At 40.7% G+C, this 22,765-nt stretch overlaps 1 protein-coding gene across 1 annotated transcript in view; it reads right to left on the reverse strand.

Moving 5' to 3' along the window:
* Positions 1 to 7,316, reverse strand: part of LOC122794944 — a 129,873-nt gene extending 122,557 nt beyond the window's left edge. The window contains exon 1 of the mRNA XM_044063539.1: positions 7,187 to 7,316. Within this exon, the coding sequence (XP_043919474.1) occupies positions 7,187 to 7,316 (130 nt within the window). The remainder of the gene's footprint in view (positions 1 to 7,186) is intronic.
* Positions 7,317 to 22,765: the final 15,449 nt, after the last annotated feature.

Below are 22,765 nucleotides of genomic sequence, written 5' to 3' on the forward strand. Positions count from 1 at the left end.
TGACACCCATCAGAAATGCACACACACCCATGGAAGAATGCCATATTGAGCCACACCCACAAATTAGGAACATCATAGAGCATGTTTTTGGGCTTCTGAAAACATAGTTCTCATGCCTAGATATATCTGGTGGAGTCTTTGCAGTATACTCCATGCATATGTACACAAATATTTATAGCATGTGCTATGCTCCACAATCGGATGCTGCGGAAACAGCTGCAGCAGGATCAGCAAGGGGAAGGGACACACATCCCCCCACCACCACCTAGGTCACCACAGTCACAGTCACAGGAGAACTCGGAGGAGGAACCCACAGCTACTGTTCCTGTAGGCAGATGTAGGCATGCTCAGTATGCCCTTGCTTTGGCTAAGAGAAAATGCATAGGACATTCACTGACCACTTATAGGTTCATAGGTTCATACTAGGCTATCTGCCCTAGGGCATTTATAAGCCTAGCCAGAATGTGTTTGGCTTTCGCCACCCATTTTAAATTTATTTTGCTATGCCCTTTTTCGACGTTAGTATACTGTGCCTCTGTCTAACAGTGACACAGAAGTGATACCCGGAGTAAACCTACGATCTCCCATCCACTCATCAAGATTCCTCTTGAAGAGAGTCAATGAGGGACTCTGCCTAACCTGGACTGGGATTTTATTCCGGAGTGAAGGGAGCCTCTGGGTTATGAATCTGTCCCTCCAGTGTATCCTATTTATTTCAGTGCTGAAGTTCAAGTCTCTCAAGTGCGTAGCTCGATGGGATTTGGATTTTCTGAGGTGCAGCATGTCCATTAATTCCGGGTTGGACATGGCTTTATACGTCAGACACAGATCGCCTCTGAACAGGCGGTATGCCACTGAGTAGAGCTGGAGTTTCTTTAACCGGGCAGCATATGGCATCTGTTTGAGCCCTTTGATCCTCTTGGTGAGGTACTTTTGGGGTCTTTCCAGTTGCTGCAGGTGTCTGGTAAGGTACAGGGACCTGGGGACCCAAGTTGATAGCAATCTCTCATTTGACAACCACGTGGCCAAAGTGGTTAGAAAAGCATTTTATATAGCTCACCTAATCATGAAGGGATTCACATCTAGATCAGGGGAGGTCATTGTGCCTCTTTACTCATCCCTCATCAGGCCCATAATTGAGTACAATGCCCCTTTTGGGATGTACCTTACCAGACACCTGCAGCAACTGGAAAGACCCAAAAGTACCTCACCAAGAGGATCAAAGGGCTCAAACAGATGCCATATGCTGCCCGGTTAAAGAAACTCCAGCTCTACTCAATGGCATACCACCTGCTCAGAGGCGATCTGTGCCTGATGTATAAAGCCATGTCCAATCCGGAATTAATGGACATGCTGCACCTCAGAAAATCAAATCCCATCGAGCTACACGAGAGACTTGAACCTCAGCACTGAAATAAATAGGACATGCTGGAGGGACAGATTCATAACCCAGAGGCTCCCTTCACTCTGGAATAAAATCCCAGTCCTGGTTAGGCAGAGTCCCTCATTGACTCTCTTCAAGAGGAATCTTGATGAGTGGATGGGGGATCATAGGTTTACCCCGGGTATCACTTCTGTGTCACTGTTAGACAGAGGCACAGTATACTAACCTCGAAAAAGGGCATAGCAAAATTAATTTAAAATGGGTGGCAAAAGCCAAACACACTCTGGCTAAGCTTATAAATGCCCTAGGGCAGATAGCCTAGTATGAACCTATGAACCTATGACCCTATATATACTTTTTATCAGGCATGGGAGTGGTTTATTGTGCTGTAAAACAAAGTGTTATTGGTACACATGTTAAATTCACATCCCTTCCCCCATCAGTGTGACATTCGAGCTGGTCCTGCCCTACCTAGTAGCTGTCATAATAATATATAGCCCTAATGTACTTTAATGGTACATCTTGATCTTTGTTAACAATAGGTTATGAAGACAGAAACTGCTTTTTACATGCAAAATGTATATGTATATATTTATATATAATTTTTGATCGCAAAATGAACTAAGGTTGATATATTTCCAGCCATGTAGTATAGTGCCTTGTATAAAATCACAGACTTAATAATCTACTTAATAATTTGGTTAAATAAGATGTACCATTAAAGTACATTAGGGCTATATATTATTATAACAGCTACTAGGTTGGGCAGGACCAGCTCGAATGTCACACTGATGGGGAAAGGGATGTGAATTTAACACTTTGTTTTACAGCACAATAAACCACACCAATGCCTGATAAAAAGTATATATGTATTTAGAAAGCTTGTGAGGAAATTATTACTCTATTTTTGTTTTACTTGAATCGCTTGTCTGTGTACTTAATAAAGGATTTTCGACTGGAAACAGACTGCCTGCCTTACTTGGATTACTTTAGAATACTTAGTAATGCTGTAGAATTATATATTTTCTACTATTACTTTTTGACTTGACGAGTTTATGTTTGCTACTTCTACTACTATTGTCTGATCTGATTAATATACAGTGATTAACTAGAAATATATGGACTGAAAATCTTCCACACAGAAAAGTTTCTTACACTGTTTTGTTTTTAGACCCACTACACTTTAGTGGGTTGTTTTGAGACTTCAGGGATACCACGGAGATTACTTGTTTTTTATAGGTAATATATGAATACACACATGATTGAGCTATCTAAATATGGGTCTAAGCCAGGTATGTCCCTATGTTTCAGCAGCATTATACCCTCACCTAGGATGAACACTACATAAGGAACAGCATTAAGTTGCTGGTGTCATTCTAAGGTGATATAGTACATGTCAGTGTGGGATGACATGGTGGATAGAGCACACAGCTTTGCCAGACTTAAGCCACTTTACTGCACCATAATCCCTTTATTCAGAAAGCTCACAAAATCAGAATAACCAACGTGAAAAATGTGCAACTCCAACTAAGTAAGGGCTATGCTGCTAAACCCTAGGAGTTCACGTTTTAAACCGCACTCTCTGTAAGCACTCTTCACAGTGAAGATGCTGATGTCTGTGCAGTCACATAAACCTGGTTCAAGGCTGCAGTAAGTACTTTGGCCTTGCAAGGCTACAATGCCTTCCAAATAAGCAGACAGCAAATGGAAGTTGTATGAACAGCAGGATGTGTCGTATGTATTTACACTGAAGATTAGTACATCTCAAGTATGTTTAGAGAAGATAACTATATGGAGTTATTCTATGTCCAACATACTGTAGATTGGAAACCTCTTCATGTTATCACCATTAACAGGTCACCATCCATAATGAAAGGCCACACAGCCTATATATTAATACATGGAACAATTAAAGTAGAACAAAACAAACCCAGGCAGCTGTGAGTGAAAGTATTCATTCATTGATGGGGATAATTATAGGATAAACTCACTTGCGCAATATTAAATGAAGCTTGTGAACTGAAATATCATGGAAGAAATAGTGCACCATCCCACAAGGTTATCTCTTATTCCAGACTTGTACCTCAACAATATTAGTGAACAATATAATGGGACATCTGTAGTGCCTGCACTGTTAATCCAACCATAAGGCTGTATGTTTCAAAGTAGATATAGTTACTGAACTCACCAAAGGTAGACTTGGGCTCACAAACATCATCCAAGGTAACTACGTCCTCCAAAGGGATCATCTAAACTAACTCCAAGACATAGTTTCCACAATGACAGCTATAATAATGTACTCCCTGATGCCCTGTCTACACAGCTACACAAATCTATACACACAGCCATGCCTGATAGGCTCAAACAAAGATCCTCCAGAAAATACAAACCATACCAGTGGATGTCCGCCATTACTACATTATACAGTAACTGAAAGAAGCTACTGTTTACAAATACAACATTGAGAATCCAGGAGTGGAAGGCCACCTTATGCAAATAAGACACCTTGCAAAACCCTCACAGAGCAACTATGGTAATAATTTACACAATAACATATCCTGGGATAGATATAAGGCTTTCTTCATGTACATCTGCAAACTGACATATATAACTCAGATGTATTTGGATCCAGCTGTGAATGGTAGCACACACCCTGACCCAGTGTAACTTCAAAACCTGCTAGCAGGCATGTTTGGCTGAAAAGTGACCCCCTTGCCACCACCAAACCTACTAAAAACCATGCGTGCAATATCACCTCAAAGCTGTGGAATCTACATTGAGAAAGTTATCACTGCCCTCTACAAGACTAGGACCACAATGTCCATGGGACTAGATGGCATTCCAGCCTGTGTTCTTCATGTGCTTCAACACTGAGCTACTCCCATATTCACCATATTCAGCCACAATCTGCATATTGCTGTTGTCCACATTGAAATACAGTGACCATTTTCCAACCACACAAGAGATTATTGGCAAAATATAAGTGTAATTATTGAACCGTAACTTTATGCAATCTCTGCCATAAGGCAATGGATACAGTCTGCATGCATTTCAGACACAAGGAAATAGGTGACCTCCAAAAAATTGGATGTGTTCTAGTTAGGTGTACTCAAGGGTGTCTTGTGGCTGCAAAACCTGGTGGGATTCAAGTCTGTGACCACAGACATACAAAAAGTCAAAGATGTGCACGCATCCTATTGTAACTTGGCCAAGGCCTTCAACACAATCCAACATTTGTTGTCAGTGGGAAACTAACCAAGATGAATATCATATCCTATATTATCAGTTGGTTTGCAAATGGGATCACAGACCAACAACATGCAATCAGAGTGCATGACATCACCTCAAGTAGCAGACATGTCACATGTGTGGTAACAGAAGTGTCAGTGCTGTGACCCCTCATGTTTGACACATATGTTTCAGAAGTCCTGAACAAAACAAAGAGTTTGTAGCACTAATGACTGATGACAAAGCATTGGGTGTTACATGAACTACACAGAAATGCATCAGCATACCATGTAGTAATAATAAATGTCCCTGCTTATTATAAAATAACTATGAGTACACTATTACCCACTTCTGTATTGATAGACCTTGGAACACATGTCAACTGCATTCTGGGTCTAATGTGGGGAGGTAGAATTTATGCATCTTCCATCTGATTAGCAACAGCATTACATCAATAGCAATATATGTTAGCAATCCCCTATACTCATCCCAAATTGGCTGTATTAATGAATATAAACCAAGAATACAAAACCAGGAAAGCCGCTGAGTAGAATGCAGTTACTGAATTCCAATTCAAAACGAAAGTGACACCATCCACGTTCATTAACGCTTTTATTAAACAAAAATCACATGCGTTTTCGTCCCTTACTGCAGGACTTCCTCAGATAAAATGACATAAAAACTTTCAGCTTTTTATATTATGAGGAAGCCCTGCAGTAAGGGACAAAAACGCATGTGATTTTTGTTTAATAAAAGCGTTAATGAACGTGGATGGTGTCACTTTCGTTTTGAATTGGAATTCAGTAACTGCATTCTACTCAGCGGCTTTCCTGGTTTTGTATTCTTGGTTTATATTTTGGATAGCCACACTATTTTGTTGATTAATGAATATAACCTACCCTTTGAAATGTATTTTATCAGACACCTGCACCAACTTGACAGACCTCAGAAATGTCTGAGTACTAAAACATCAGAGGGTCTCCAACATGTGTCTTCTGTGGGCAGACTGACATATCTCTTACTGTGTGCAGTATCATATAGATAACTTTGAGTCAGATTATGTGTCTTACAGGGCTATCTGTGACCAAAATAGGATGAATATGCTGCGCATGCATAAGTAATGTGGGATTTGAATTACCTGTTCCAGGGACCTCAATGTACAATATGACATACATAGGACATGCTGGACAGACAGATACATCTCTCAAGGGTCGTCACTCCTCTACAGTAGGTTTCAAATCCATGTCAAGAAGAGCACCTCCATTACCCTGTTGAAGGACAGGCTGGATGACTTGTGTGAAAATGTTATCTGCCAAGGATCACTGCTGCTTCACTCCTGGACATGGGTGGTCCTTGCTAAACAAAACCTGGGCATGCATTATATCTGACTTTTAATATTATATTGTGGTGTAACGGCTATGCTTCTAAACACCATCAGGTGAATAACTTAGTCACATCCTATGAACCTCAGGACCTATGGCAATGTACATGCAAAAAGGAGCCTTATACTGTATTACCATTCTGATGTGATTTGTCTTCAGTGCTGACATACAATCCTAAGCTCTAAATCTGATGGGTTGACTTTTGATGTGCACCCAGATGTTTGTACTAAGCAATTCTTAAAGAGAAAGTTAGATGTAGTAATGAGACAGATTTAATTGTCTCAATTTACAGCCCTTACAAAAGCATCCACTATAAAGTTGAAAAATTATAATGCTAGCAACTGTCTAAATGGCTACATATAATGTAAATGACAGGTACAATTATCAGTTCAGCAGCACAAATGGAAGTAATAATGTCTAGATAGTCACCCTGTGCATCAGACATATAGCTTTAGTGTCCCTGAGAGACAACAAGAATGTGGCACAGTTATCATCACTTGTACAGGGTGTTGTGTGGGGTTGCAGGAAGCCTAGACTGACACAAAAGGCTGGTGAGTGTGTGTGAATAAGCAAGGGAAGCAGGTGAGATGGACCATGTAAATATTGTGTGTGTCTGTAGGTGCCCTCATTGTGACACTGGTATGTGAGAGCCTGTATGAATACAGCCAAGTTCAGTGTCTCCACCCCCGAACACGGGAACTGGCTCTGCCAGGAGTTGCACTGGCACCTCCACGCCCAAGGTCAGATACTGTGCTACTACCTGAAGTTGACTGATATCTGTTGGACATGTTCCCTTCATGGAAATGCCCAGGATCACATCCCCATGGCCTACTACATCCGGGTGTGGACAGCATACTCCCTGCTGGAGCTGTGGATGTACTGCCACTCTGGGAGCATGATCAGACATGGCCACATTGGCTCTCAGCAGATGTAGTTGCTGACCTATGCCCATGAGGTCGACACTCCCCTCCCAGCAGATGTTCCATCACAGACAACGTGTGTTCCTTGACAGATACACTGTGCTCCTTAACAGACACATCCCATTCCAATGTGTCATTCAACCTATCCAAGGAATCCATAACACTGTGGAGGCAGTCAGGGATGTCAGACTGTGCTGCATCTATAATCCTAAGCATTCTCCTGGAGTTCCATTCTGAACGTGCCTGTGTCTCCATGACTGCCCTAAACATACGTATAGTGACACGTGATGAGATACATGCAACAGGTGAAGCCACAGTAGTAACCACACTTCCCTGGTCAATGTCCTTGCCATCCAACTGTCCAATAACTATGGCCTCAGTAGACTGGGTATGCATAGGCATACTAGCTGTGTCCATACCTCTCAACTGTCCAGATTCTTGCAGAATTTCCCAATTTTTGCCTCATATTTTTGGTTTGTTCCTCATAAAATTTTTGTTTTTCTGGTAAATCAGTGAGGATTGAAGTCACTAAATAATAATGTACATTTGAGTTTCAGACTTCATATCCTTCAGAAAATATATGTTAGCACAAATCCTGTTATTCTAGGAACTTTCCAAGTTTATAAGAGCAATATTTAAAATTTGTTTCTATTTTTGGGCCTTTGCCCCCTTCCCATTATTTTAGGCTTTGTCCAGATTTCCTGCAATAAGATGCTGAGAGGTATGGCTGTGTCTGGTGATAAGGAGAGGGTGTCACTGGATGTCAACCTCGGTGTCAGAATCAGCATCTGCAACCCCCGGCTGTGCCTCACTTTTCACTTTGGCCACTATTATCATCAGAGTCTGATGAGACACTGACATTAGGTGGCATAGGGGAAACAGAACCACTTCCATACTGACCAGTGGTAAAAGGAAGGAAAACAGGAAAACGTTAATACTTGCACTACTATGCTACAATATATGTTAAGCAAGTTAGACTGCTGTCACTGTTACAGACATTCATACCTCTCAACCTCTTAGGACAAGGCATGTGGATAAAGCCATGATTAATGGGTGGACAAAGGTCCAAGAATATTATTGTGACATATTGCCATTACAAACCTAGAAAGGTGATAGAATAGCAGGTATTGCTTCACCATGACATTTATGAGTGGTATGCATTTTTCTATATGGGATCTGTCATTATTTTATATCTGCAATCTTTAATGATCTGTCAGTAGTTTGGAACTCAATCACTATGATCTTAAATATGGGCCAAAGATATGAGTGGCACATTCACCATGACATTTATGAGTGGTATACATTTTTCTATATGGGATCTGTCATTATTTTATGTCTGCAATCTTTAATGATCTGTCAGTAGTTTGTAACTCAATCACTATGATCTTAAATATGGGCCAAAGATATGAGTGGCACATCTGGACATTCTGCAAATATCTGTACAGTTGACAAGTATGCAGGCAGTACAGCAATCCATACAGCAGGCCTGAAATGAAATTTAGTAGATAGGTTGAAATATTTCTACGTTACTGGCATAAATGTATTCTGCTTACCAACTGAAGGAGGCCTAGATCTGTGGGTTCCTGATGGCCCTGGAAAAAGTAAAGGGAGAGGTAATGACAACAGCACCACATTTAACAGTATAACAGGGGGTAATACTTTCAATGATCTATATCTACAGTAACTGCTATGCTAACAAGAATGTGGCTAACAACCTCTAAATGACCTGAAAACAGCAGCTATCTTAAATACCCTCACCATAAAAGTAACCTGCCACACATTAAAACTATATACACTATTACATAATGAATGCAACAGTATTCTACTCATGATCTAACAAAGCCTACCTGGAAACTCCTCCTGAGACACAGGAGTGGCACCCATGTCCAGAACATACTGGCTGATGGCCTGCTGGGAGCTTTCCTGAGTGGCAATATTTGCCAGGAATTCCTCAGTGGCAATGAGGGGTTGTTCTGCTGCAGGCCACCACCAGTGTCCTGATGATCATGTGCCACTTCAGTAACATGCCTCTTTGCAGCATGAATCATGTCCATGGATCTATGTCACACCTGCTCATAGCTGCAATTTCATTGCCCAGTTGCATTGACATTTTGGACCATTTCTTCCACAAGGCTGCACACTGCAACATATTGGCCTGCCCCCCTGGACATAAGAACCACATGATGTTGCTTTAATGGTTCAATAATGAGGTCATTCCATGCCTCTGAGAATAGGGTCCTAACTGAGTGGGCATATTGTTTTTTTGAAAAATAAAATAATGATAACGCATATAAGGATCACATCAATAGAAATAAACTGTGTACAGATAAGACAGTACAGGAAAGCTCTCAGTATTCACCACTTGATTACAATTTAAAGATTCAACAGTGGTCAGCAAATAACATGAGTTCTACAAAACAAGGAGAGTAGCACGAGGAACATATCCTTGTTTGTGCCCTAATAGATACTCACTTATGCTCACACAACCAACACAACAGTCCATTCTAGTTTGTGCCATACCAGGGACTTATCCCCCCCCCAAAGAATAAACATATAACAGGCTAATGGACAAACGTGCTAACCAAACAACAGTGTAAATTCAAAAGTGCTCTCAAAGGACGTATCCATGAAATGTGTGCATTGTTATCACACAGCATTAGAGACCTTTGGCCTACTCTACATCCTCTGTACCTCTTAAATAGCTGGTAAACAAGGCTATGTTAGGACTACAATTCTAACAAATGCTTACTGGTTTACTTCACATCATTCTTAAGTACATTCCAACATATGCATTATTTAGACAACAAAATGGATTCATACCTGATGGACTACAATACTCCTGTGTCAAAATATACTGTTCCAATATAAATGTGTCACTGAGTTTGAATTCTGAAACAACTCTCATCCACATTGGTTCACCTAGCTATACATTTGCCTTTTTATAATAGTGTATGTTAGTTAATTGATTGCATCTGACCTAGTCTGTGACTCAGAGATGCTAATTGCAACATGAACTGGTGAACTGCATGATAATCAACCAATCTTGTGAATCTACTCAACAAAATATGATATCAGTGTAGACACCATGCCCTTTCTTATATGTGCAGTGGAGTACAGATACAATGTAAGCACTGACAGATTGTTAGTACCAGCTACAAATTACATACATTTGTGTGTGCTACAGGCTGAAGCCAATGCAGCAGCTGCTGCTGCCAATAGCCATAGACAAAGACGGTGAAGACTTTGCAAGCCAACAACACAGTAGTGGAACAGCCTTGAGTCAGACATAGAGCCAAACACAGGGAGTCCATCCCGGTGGAATGTATTTAATTTAGTATGTTAGCCATAGGTACCCTTAACAAACTACCAGGGGACATGCTTGGTGTTTCATAGGCATCAGCATCCAGGATCTACCAAGCATTCTTGCATGCTATGCTACAACAAGGCAGAGGGAACATATATTTTAACACAAATTCAGAGGAGAAGATCACAAGTATGTTACAATTGTAACATATATCGCACTGCTTTCCAGTAATGTGTGCATACACTCTATTCTCTTTCTAAAGCCCTGCACTTGCTCAGCTCTTATAAGGAAACACTAACTAACTAAAGCACTACACCCTCCTTGACTTCTCATAAGTATTAGACTCCCAATTGGTCCTTCCTGATCAAGTGAAAAATCAGTTCCCTTCCCTAATCTGATCAGTAAAAAAAAACAGTTCCCTATGCTAATCTGGTATGTCCAAGGGTCAGTTTCAAGGTTACTCTCCAGTCCAGCTGGTGAATTTGGGAATTTTGAGGCAATGTTACAATTACCTTATGTACACAGACAACCCTCTCCTCCTTCCAACAAACACTAATACATGTGAGAGATGCAGTTACACAGCCCAACTGGAGGCAGAGCTCTCTCAACCCAAGACTGGCACAGTCAGTCAGGAGGAAAAGGTAACCACCCACACCACAAATCCAGTCTCACACAGACCTATTGCATCTGCATACCCAACACATAAACACACAAAAACATACTCGGAGGATCTAAATAAAAATCTGCCTAAACAGCAAAGACCTCCTAAGCAGATATCCAAGCAACAGCCACCCCTCAACAATACCCACAAATCACATATCTCACAAAATCAGTGTGCCTCACAGTCACAGCCCATAAGGCCAAACAACACACCAAATACACTTGTTATAGGGGAATCTATTGTCCGGCACACTGACGTCCCACTCACCAGACTGAACAAGAAGATGGTCACTGTAAGTTGCCTGTCAGGTGCCAGGATCCACCACATAATGCAAGCACTCAGGTCACTCCAAAGCAAGTACAAATATGACTCCGTCATTGTCCATGCTGGTGTGAATGACCTGAGACATACCTCCCTGGACTACATGAAAAGAGACATAGAGGAGCTCTCTGACCATGTAGCCCAGGCTGGTATGTCCCTGACCTTGAGTAGCATCTTGCCCTCACCAAGAATGATGCCACAGTATAAAGACAAAATGATCAGTTTCAACAATTGGCTAAAGTATTGGTGTCATTCAAAGGGGATCCAGTGTCTGTCAGCCTGGGATGACATGCTCGACAAGCCATGTTGCTTCGCTAGGGACGGCTTGCACCTGTCACCCTTAGGCTTTCGTATACTGGCCAAGGCTCTTGCCACCTCCATAGTGCCTTTTTTAGGCAAGGCTCAAAGGACAAACCCACCTCCATAGAAAACCCAAAGATAAAAAAACTAAAGGTAATGCTACTCAATGCCAGAAATCTAAACCTCAAGATGCATGCACTCTAGACTCTCCTCAGTATGGAGAAAATCGATGTCTGTGCAGTAACAGAAACCTGGTTCAAGGCTCCTGAGAGCACCCCGGCACTACCAGGTTATAAATCATACCATGAGTTTCGGCCCCAAAACTCGGACCGAAGCACAAAAGGAGGGGGGGTATCTATATTCATCAAAGATACCTACACCTCCAGGTTAGTGGCACTGCACAAAGCATCAGAAACCATCCATGTACAACTAACAGCGGGCAAAACTGCCTTTCAGTTTGTAGCCTGCTACAGAACACCCTCCCTATTACAGGAACCCCACTTGGCATTCCTGAGAACACTGGAGAATATGAAGGTCTCTCCAAACACTATGTTACTGGGTGACTTCAACTACCCAAACATTGACTGGTTAAACTACTCAAGCCCAAACACCCTTGCCCAATGGTTCCTTGAATTTATAAACTCTAACACAATGGAACAACTGGTCACCACTCCCACAAGAGGGAACAACATATTGGACCTGGTCATCACCAACATGGCGACTCTATGTTCCACACCAGAGGTAAACCCCTCATTGGTAAGATCAGACCATAAACAAATTTCCCTGGACATCCATATCCCGTCCCCACCCCCAGCCAAGGAAATCACTGTAAAGAATTTCTCCAAAGCCAACTTTGCACTTCTCAAGACTGAGGTGGAATCCTTCAAAGTCCCTGGGCCAGAGGATAATACAGCCCAATCCGCAGAATCCTTTACAAATGCATTCTATGAGCACCTGCAGGAATGCATGGATCATGCTATCCCAAATAAAACCAAGACTCACTCCTCCAAAAACAGGAGACCGGTCTGGTGGACCCCAGCCATAAATAAGCTATACAACAGAAAGAGGAAGTTACTACATGACAGAGCAAAATCCCAAAAAGGGAAAGCATCTCTGATCAATATTAGCAAGAAACTTTGATCCCTCATAAAATCATAAAAGGCCAGTTTTGAAAGAAAAATTGCCCTAGACACTAAAGATAATCACAAGGCCTTCTTTAGTTATGTCAGAAACATGGGCGGAAACTCCCAGATATGCTCTGAATTGTTGCATAACGGTACAAAATATACCAAACCTACAGACATAGCCAACATCCTAGCAGACAGATTCAGCGCAAACTTCTCCTCCCTTCCCCCCCAAAGGAGCAAATGCCTATCCCAACTAAATGTAACCTCCCTGACATCACAGATGCACAGGTGAAAGCTGCCCTCTCCAAAGCAAACAACACAGCATCTATGGGACCGGACGGTTTCCCAGGCTGTGTCTTACATGAGCTCCAAGAAGAACTGAACCCTCACATTAAGTCACTGTTCAAACTTAGCCTTACTACAGGATATGTACCCAAAGAATGGCGTACAGCTACAGTGGTCCCACTCCACAAAGGTGGTGCCACAACGGACCCTGGAAACTATCGCCCCATAAGCCTGACTAGTCTGGTCTGTAAAGCTATGGAGCGTATTATCATGGAACTCATAAACAAAGACATTGGGAGCCTCCACACACTGGACCCTACCCAATTCGGCTTTGTTAAGGGCAGATCTTGCCTCTTAAACCTAGTTGATTTCTTTGAAACAGTTACCAAAGCCATAGATGAGGGCAAGGTAGTACACACAGCCTACCTGGACCTCACAAAAGCCTTCGACACAATACCCCACTCGGCCATCATAAATAAGCTTACCAGCTTAAATATCAACCCCTATATCACAAGATGGGTTGCAAACTGGCTCAGAGATAGAACCCACATGGTCAGAATCACAGGTGCCATGTCTGAATCCAAACCAGTTACAAGTGGCATCCCACAGGGCTCAGTTCTGAGACATCTCTTGTTCAGTATATACTTCTCTGAGGTTCAGGCTAACACTGGGGGATTATGGCTGACAAAGTTCGCAGATGACTGCAAACTGGGTGCTATAATCGAATCTCCAGCTGACACAAGCATCCTCCAAAAGGGTCTCAGAGAGACAGATGCTTGGTGCCAGAACCACGGCCTCAAGCTAAATGCTAAAAAGTGCATAGTCATCCCCTTTGGGAAAAACAAGGTGCCCACAAATTACCACATAGGTGGTAATCCATTAAGTACGATAGAAGTAATTAGAGATTTGGGGTCCAATGTAGATAGTAATCTCTCCTTTGATAATCACGTTGCCAAAGTGGTTAGAAAGACCTTCTATATAGCCCACCTTATCATGAAAGGGTTCGCATCTAGATCAAGAGAGGTCATTGTGCCCCTCTACTCGTCACTCATCAGGCCCATAATTGAATACAATGCCCCTTTTGGGATGTACCTTACCCGACATCTGCAGCAACTGGAGAGACCCCAAAAGTACCTCACCAAGAGGATCATGGGCTACAAACAGATGTCCTATGCAGCTCGACTAAAGAAACTCCAGCTCTACTCAGTTGCTTACCGCCTACTCAGAGGCGATCTATGCCTGATGTATAAAGCCATGTCAAACCCAGAATTAATGGACATGCTCCACCTCAAAAAATCCAAGTCCCTTAGAGCTACACACTCCAGGGACCTAAACCTCAGCACAAAAATAAATAGGACATGCTGGAGGAACAGATTCATTTCCCAGAGGCTCCCCTCACTCTGGAATAGAATCCCAATTCATGTTAGACATAGCCCCTCGCTGACCCTCTTCAAGCGAAATTTGGACACGTGGATGGGAAATCGCAAATTCACCCCTGGGATCTCTCCTGTGTCCCTGCTAGACAGAGGCACAGTAAACTAATCTTAAAAGGGTACCTTCTGTGACCTACTTTACAGAGGCAAAGTAGGCTACTCTAATAGGGAGGCGGAAGCCAAATACACTCTGGCTAGGCTTATAAATGCCCTAGGGCAGATAGCCTAGTATCTACCTATGAACCTATGAACCTATGAATGTCACAGTCATGTACACAAGAGAACAACACCTGGGGAACAAGTTTGGGTCTACATTAACCATAAGGTCTACCACTCAAACAACTGCCAAGTCATGTGAAATTATTTATTTACTTATTTGACATTTGTTTACCAGGGTGGTTTGATTGGGGTCTACAGAACCCGTTTTCAGCAGAGGCCCAGGGAGAAAAGCTCCAAATACAGTACAATACAAATACAGTATAATCCAATACAATAAAGATCACATTAGAAATACTATACAAAAATAAGTTGAAAGAACAAACTGCTACAAGATGTTGTAATATATTACTACACATCTAAACAGTTCTGTACAGTTAAAACATTGCAGACAATAATAGTCACTCATCATACATAATGTAGAAATAGCAGCCAGAAAGTTGCGAGAGAGAGTTAAGAAGAATAGAAGCAATAAAGCCTGAGCAGCGGCTTAAGGATATGGTATAGAAGCAGAGAAGGAGTTACAAGAGCTTTAGGATCTTGCAGTCTGTCAGGGATTGAAATGTGAGAGAAGAGGAAGACCTGAGCATTAGGCAGGCTTTATGTAGGAGCAGAGCCATGTATTTTTGAGATGATTTTTAAAGAGGCTTTGAAATGGATTAGGCCAGGAATAAACTTGGTAGCTAGAGATAGTAAATTCCAATGTATAGAGACAAGAGTATGAATATATAGAGTGACCAGGTTTTCTTATGGGTTTTGAGATAGCTAAGTGATCGTAGGGATCGATTTGGTGTGTAAGGTATGACTAGATTGGCTAGTGCAGGGCAGGTAGTAGGCTTGAAAATAAGGTTGTGCAAGGTGGATAGCTGAATAAAGGCAAGTTGGTTGGGGAGTTCAAGCCAGTTTAATTCTAGGAGTGGTTTACAGTGGAGTGTGTGATATTTAGAGTTTGTGGCAAACTTTGCAACTTTGTTGTAGCACTGTTCCAACTTGCTTAGGGTAGAATTTTAAGTTAGTTAAGATAGGGGCACCATACAGAAGAGAGGGAAGTAAAAATGTTTTTGCATGGGTAGTTTTGGTTGCTGCAATAAAAAAAAATGTTTGTTTCTATATAAGAGTCCCAGTTTTTGATGTTTTCTTTATATTTTGCTGTATATGGTGGTCAAATGAAAGTTTATTGTCAATGATAACCGTTAGATATTTGGTTTCCTGCACTATTTCTATGGCAGTGTTGTCAGATGCAAGCATGTTGAAAGGATAAGTGACAAAAGAGTACTAGTTTTGTCTTCTTTGGATTAAGAAAGAGTTGGGCATTTCTTAGCCAGGATTCAACTGCTGTAAAGGACTGTTGAGTTTTTGAGAGTAGTTCTGGTAGTGATTGAGCACTGCAGATTATGTTGGAATCATCAGCATATTGAATGAGGGTCCCAGGGTGAGAGGCAGTGTGAAGGTTGTTTTTGAAAATGTTGAAGCGTAGAGGTCCTAGGATGGAGCCTTGGACTCCAGTAGGGTTGTGGAGGAAGGGTGACAGTTCACTGGACCATTTAACTGCTTGTTTACAATCCTTGAGGTAGCTCTGAAACCATTTTACTGTGTTATGTGAGAAGCCTAAATTACACAGTGTGTTCAAAAGTAATGGGTGAGACACTGTGTCAAAGGCTTTGGAGAGATCAAGGAATACTGAGGCTGTATAGCATCCTGCATCTCTGGCCTTGTTCACAGTGTCTGTAAAAGATAATAGGGCTGTAGCTGTGCTGTGGCTAGGTCGGAAGCCATGTTGGGTTTTGGTTAAAAGATTGTTTTGCAATACATATTGCATTACCTGCTGATGGATACCTCTCTCGAGAATTTTGGATATGGGTGGCAAGATGGATATAGGATGGAAATTGGATGGATCAAAAGAGTTGCCTCCTTTGTGGATGAGGGTGATGTGAGATTGTTTTCATATGGTAGGTACTTCTGATTTGGATAAAGACCTATTTATAAGGATACTGATTATGTAGACAAGTGAGTTAGCAGCAGTTTAAGGTAGTATGGGGGAGATTGTCAGCTGAGGTAGAGCAGGGTTTTAGTTTCTGTAGCAGTTTCTTAATGGTGTCTGTGGGTATGGGCTGAAATGAGAATGTGGTTTGTATGACATTTTGTTGAGTGTGGGGGTTAGTAATGACAGGGTTAGAAGTAGGTGATGGCCTGGGGTCGGTGTCTGAATAATTCCTAACATAACGGCGTTTTTGGCAAACAAGGATTTTTTCACTATTAGTACCAACGATGCGGAGGACAATCAAGAACCTTTGGTGAGCACGTTTCTAGATAACTTGAATGCCTTTGATTTAAAATTATTTTGCTGTAGGAAAATACAGCTTGAAGTTTCCTACTTACAGCAATGCATTGATAAAAAATCATCCCCAAGGGGTTGCGACAATGGCGCTTCCCCCGCTGGATTAGTGCACAATTCTATTTTTTACAAAGAACTGTTGGAATTGTTCGACAAACAAGGTTTTGAGTTCCTCATGTCTTTGATTAATTTTTATATAAGTGAAATCAATGGTCTACAGGAGGAACTTATTGGGCTGGAGGCTTCTCTACAGCAGGATTCAGATTTCATTAGATACAAATACGATTATCTGAGAATAATTTCCAGTATCGAGGCGTCTATATCTAAAATGCTACTTAACAAAAAAAGAAAGATTGACAGAGATATTCTGGACTACAAGAATAATAAAGCTTATCCTGCCCCTCCTTCAAGTCAAGGTTCTTTTGGTACTTCACTGTTGAATCCGGGGGATAACAACCCTTATCAGAGAACAACTGAGTCAAGGGATGAAAACACCGTTCCACCTGTACGCAGGAGTGAACAGATCAGGAACAACAACAATAACTTCAGCCATCGGAATAATTCTGTAGAGGCTGAATGTCGGGCAGATGTTGATGAAACCGATCAGGGTTTTCCCACGGCCAGGCACAGACAGTCCAATACGGTGGGCCAGAACAACAGTGGCCACAACAATCGGGGGAGGACACAGAGGAGGAAGAGGGGGAACCAGCGGAGGAGATCATTTTATCTTCCTCCAGTATGGGACCCACTATTTCTTCCTCCAGTATGGGACCCACCATTTGTTCCAATAACCAAGGTGACTTCCATGTGTATAATTACACCATTTTAACAGTAAACCCGGAAATGGTGGACTTTTTTTCTAAAGGACTAACATTTGTGCTGGACAAAAGGTGTGATATTATGAAGACCATCATTGATTTAAAAATGTACACATGTAAACTTAATTTAGCTTACTGTTTAGGTAACACTCCTTCCTTAATTAATGCCCACAGAGTGTCTAGCATTTTTACTCCTCCATTAAATGGATTATTAAATATTTTTGAAAAAATATGTGAACAAGACCTGAGGGTAATGGCATCTGAATGGGCATACATACCATTTAGGAAGGGTAGGTGTGATTTGAATATTTCAGACACCGAATTGGCATTTTTGAACCTTTTGAATGAGTGCAACATCAGGGTTATGGCCCCCGACAAGGGGGGTGGTCTCATACTTATGGATGAATATGAGTATGAGAATAAGATGTATCAACACCTTCAGTCCAACAAATACATATCATCAAGTTTGAATGAGATCAATATGGCATATAAAAAAATAAGGGGAATTTTGGATGATCTTTTTCTAGATGGTTCTATTGATTCTGATATGTTCCATTTTCTTAGTATGCCAGCCCCCAAGAATTCCCACCCTGTTTGGCACTCCAAAAATTCACAAAGACGTAATCAATCCCCCATTCAGATCAATTGTAGATGGGAGGGGTTCTATTACGTATGCGTGTGCCAAAATAGTGGATGGGATTTTAAAACCCTTATTGAAGCAAGAATCACAAATTTGTAGGGACTCATGGGGCTTTTTGAAACATATTAACCACCTCAAATTTGACACAAATGTTATTTTCCTGGTGGTTGATATCAAAGATCTATACACGGTGATACCCCACAATATAGGCATTGAATGGACCATTGAATTCATGCTTGGCAAAGGTGCGGCCAGTGGGGACACCTATCTTGTTGAAACCTTGCTGGATTTGGTACTGGCAAATAATTTTTTGGTATTCAAAAATTATTATTATTTACAGAAAACGGGGATAGCTATGGGCTCCCCATGTGGCTGCACCTTTGCGAATAGTGTTTTGGCTTACTGGGAACATCATCACTTGTTTGAGAACCCCTTGTACAAACAGTACGTCACTTGGTACACGAGGTACCAAGATGACATGTGCTTTTTGTGGAATAGGGCGTATGATATGGTACCACATTTTATTGATAGTTTGGCACAGATGACAGATTTTTTGGAATTCACCTATACAATAGGTCATGATGAAATAGAATTCTTGGATGTAAAGTTAGTTAAGGACATACAATTCAATAAATTCAAGTCGACAATTTATAGAAAACCAACTTTTTCAAATTGTTATCTCCACTTTACCAGCTCTCACCCCTATCACCAAAAATGTAATGTGGTGAAGGGACAATGTGTGAGAGCGGCCAGAATGGTTTCAGAGGAAGACGATTTCAAAAAAGAATGTGAATTTCTGTGTTCAATGTTTTTAAAGAGAGGGTACCCAGAAACACTAATACAGGAAGTCAAGGAAGAAGTGGTGAACAAAAGAGAAAATGGGCACTTTCGTCCTATACTGGGTGGAGGTACCACGTCAGGGTCAGTTAACAGGAATTCAAATGAAATTCCCTCCATTAGGTTTCTTTTTACATATTGTATTGATTTTAAATCAATAAAGGAAATCATTTCTAGAAATTGGAGAATTTTACATGAGGATAAAACCTTGGTTAAAGTTATAGGAACACAGCCTAATTTTATTTATAGGAGGGGCATTAACTTGAAAAATCTAGTTGAAAGATCTAAAGTAAACAACAACAGGGGGAGAACAGGCATGACCAAATGTGGGATGTGTACGTATTGCAGACACATTCAACCCGGGGTGAAAATAGACATTAATGGAAAAGCTTTTTTGATTAATGGCAAGTACAACTGTGATTCCAAAGGGGTAGTGTATGTGGCCATTTGTAGGGGATGTCCGGCATTTTATATCGGTAAAACCGATAGACCCCTTAAGAAAAGGATATACGAACACCTTTATGCCATTAATAGACTAGACATGACGAACGCTTTGGCAAAACATATTAGTTCTTACCCAGACCATATTTTTGCCTTTACAGTTATCCAACAAGTAGTTCCCCCCCATTAGAGGGGGCCCTTGGCAGTTATGGTTGGAGGAGCAGGAGCTATTTTGGCAGATAAGAACCTCTGCATATGTTCCTCCGGGGTTGAATGAGATGGTCTCAATAAAATGCATCCTCAAGCTTAGGGCTTTAAAAAGATAAAATAAAAAGACAAATTAATGGAAAGTTCAAAGGCAAAAAGTTAAGTTTTGTTTTTAAAATAAAAAGGGCTAGTGATGTATTAATGGTATCATCAGTTTTATGAATGCAGTAAATAATGTGAAAAGGTTTCTTGTACCACACAAACATCATTCTTTTGTAAAGGGGCAGTGGGTATATTATATTATATTTTATTATTTCAAGTTACATCAATTATATAAAATACACACACATATATATATATATATATATATATATATATATATATATATATATATATCATATTATATATTATATTTTATTACATTTGATTATATCATATTACATCATTTTAGATTTTTATAATAACATATAATAGTATATTTATACCATTACATACACATATATACAGTGAGTATATGGGATTGATTATAATAATCATGAATCTCATACAGACGCACACATATATATATAGTTGAATATAGGTAATAAAAACACTTATCCAAAGTTTTAAAACAATATAACTGTGTTTTTAATATGTGGTGCATATGTAACTTGTTTATATATAAACAATATTTAGGTTTCCTTTTGGAGCACGCTGATTTTAGGATTTATTAGTTTTACTAATTTTGGTAAAAAAATTGATAGCGTGGTGTTTAGTAAAATAAGACAATTTTGTTTCTTTTAGAGAACAATAGAATGAATGACATATTAATTGGTGGAAGTGTTCTTACTGGTTGATGGATTTTCAAATGTGATATTTAACTAAGGACTTTTGCACTTGTAAATTTTTCAGTCTGATGAAGGTGGAGTTATGTTTTTCCACCAAAAGCGCTTACTGACAATTATTTCAATAAACAGCCCGTGCGGTCACCTGTGGGTCGTTTCCGTTTTTCCACTTTTTGTTTTTTTCCAGTCGGTGTCTGAATAGGTTGAAGGGTGGGGGAGTCCAGCATTAGGGGTGTTGGTTAGTAGGTCTGAAATTGATTTTATGAAGTGCTTGTTAAAGTTTTCAGCTATTTGTGATGGAGGGGTAGCAGGTGATAGGGCTTGCTCTCCATTTCTTCCATGGTTAAGTAGAGAAGATATGGAGTGCCAAAAATTACTGGGATTGAATTTATGCTGGAGTTGAAGCTGGGAATAATATGACTTCTTATCTGTGTTGATTAGTTTTGTCACTTTGTTACGTAGTGTTTTGAAATGAACATGATTTTGTTCATTTTTGTTTTGTTTCCAGGTTGACCAGGCTGGGTCCCTTTGCTTCATCAGGTGATTACATTCCTTAGAGGGCCATGGTGCTGAGTTCTTTTTGATTCTTTTCATACGAATGGGAGCTGGTGTAGTAAGTATGTGAAGGAAGGTGTTATTAAAGTACAGTACAGCATCATTAAGGGGTAGTTTGGGAGCTGGTGTATTAAGCATGTGAAGGAAGGTGTTATTAAAGTATAGTACAGCAGCATTAAGGGGTAATTGTTTAAGGGGTGTCCAGTCTATTTCCTGTAGGAGATTGTTGAATTAATGCTGACAAAAATTATTTGAGTTCCTAACTGATTTTATAGTGTGCACTCTTAGTTGTTTGGAGTTTGTTCTAAGAGAGTAAGTTGGTAGATGATCACTCAGGGAGCTAGGCAGTGTACCAGAAGAGGGGTAATTAGCAGGATGAGACATTATAATCCAGTCTAAGGTAGATTGGCAGGCAAGATCTTTGCTGTATCTTGTTGGAGCATTGATAAACTGAGATAAACCCATATCTCCAAGGGTAACTTAGGTGTGAATGCATGCTCTGCACTAGACTCATGGCGGAGGAAACCTATCAGAGATATACACACACAGACACACACACACACACACACACACACACACACACACACACACACACACACACACACACACACACACACACACACACACAGAAGAATGTCGTAATGAGACACACAGTCCAACCAGTAATGCCATACAGCATGTTTTTCAGCTACTGCACTCACAGTGCCAGTGCCTACATACCTCTGTCTGAGGGCACTATTGCAATCCACTGACCTGTCCCTCAATGCTCATAGTATGTGCTATGTTACCCAAGTTAATTTAGTGGAAACATGTGCAGCAAGATCATCAATGGGACGGATACCTCATCCTACCAACAATGCCAAGATCACCACAGCCACAGGCCAATGATTCTCCAGGGGATGGACAAGAGGCTAAAACCATCCTCTGACAGCACTATACCTCTGTACTAGTGAAGTATTACAATGACAGTTCTCAACCATACTAAATCATATGACAGGCAGAATGCCAGATATGTAGGGCAACAAGATGAACACAGTCTTGTTAGTGCCATAGCTGACACACATCTTTGCTCCCCACCCCCAAAAGAACAGTTGATTCTTGTTTTTGACATCCAGCCTGTCTTTCCTTAGTTGGCAATTGCATAGCATATTAGTACCAGTTAATATCCTTTGACATTGTAAATGCAATAATATTGAATGGTGTACACACTGTATGTACCAGACTACTGGACAGATAACTGATGAATGACCAAGAAACACAGACATGTAAAATAGTGCCATATATCTGTAAGCAAACATCATAACAATGCATGTAATCAGTTACTACAGTATTATAAAAGTTAAAGATGTCACAAAATATACAGGTAACTTGTAATATTTTATTACGACTGTACATTATTTTCAATTTGACTGTGTGGTGAACATCCCTCTCAACTGTACAGAGTTGTGCAGAATGTCCAGATGTTGGACACATATATCTGGTCTGTTTCTTTTACAGCTGTGGTTGTCTGTCAAATCACTGGCAATTCATTGAGGACTGAGGACATA

This window comes from Protopterus annectens, chromosome 2.part1 (genome assembly GCF_019279795.1).
Source record: "Protopterus annectens isolate FY-2018-M chromosome 2.part1, PAN1.0, whole genome shotgun sequence".
Taxonomy (NCBI): Eukaryota; Metazoa; Chordata; order Ceratodontiformes; family Protopteridae; genus Protopterus; species Protopterus annectens.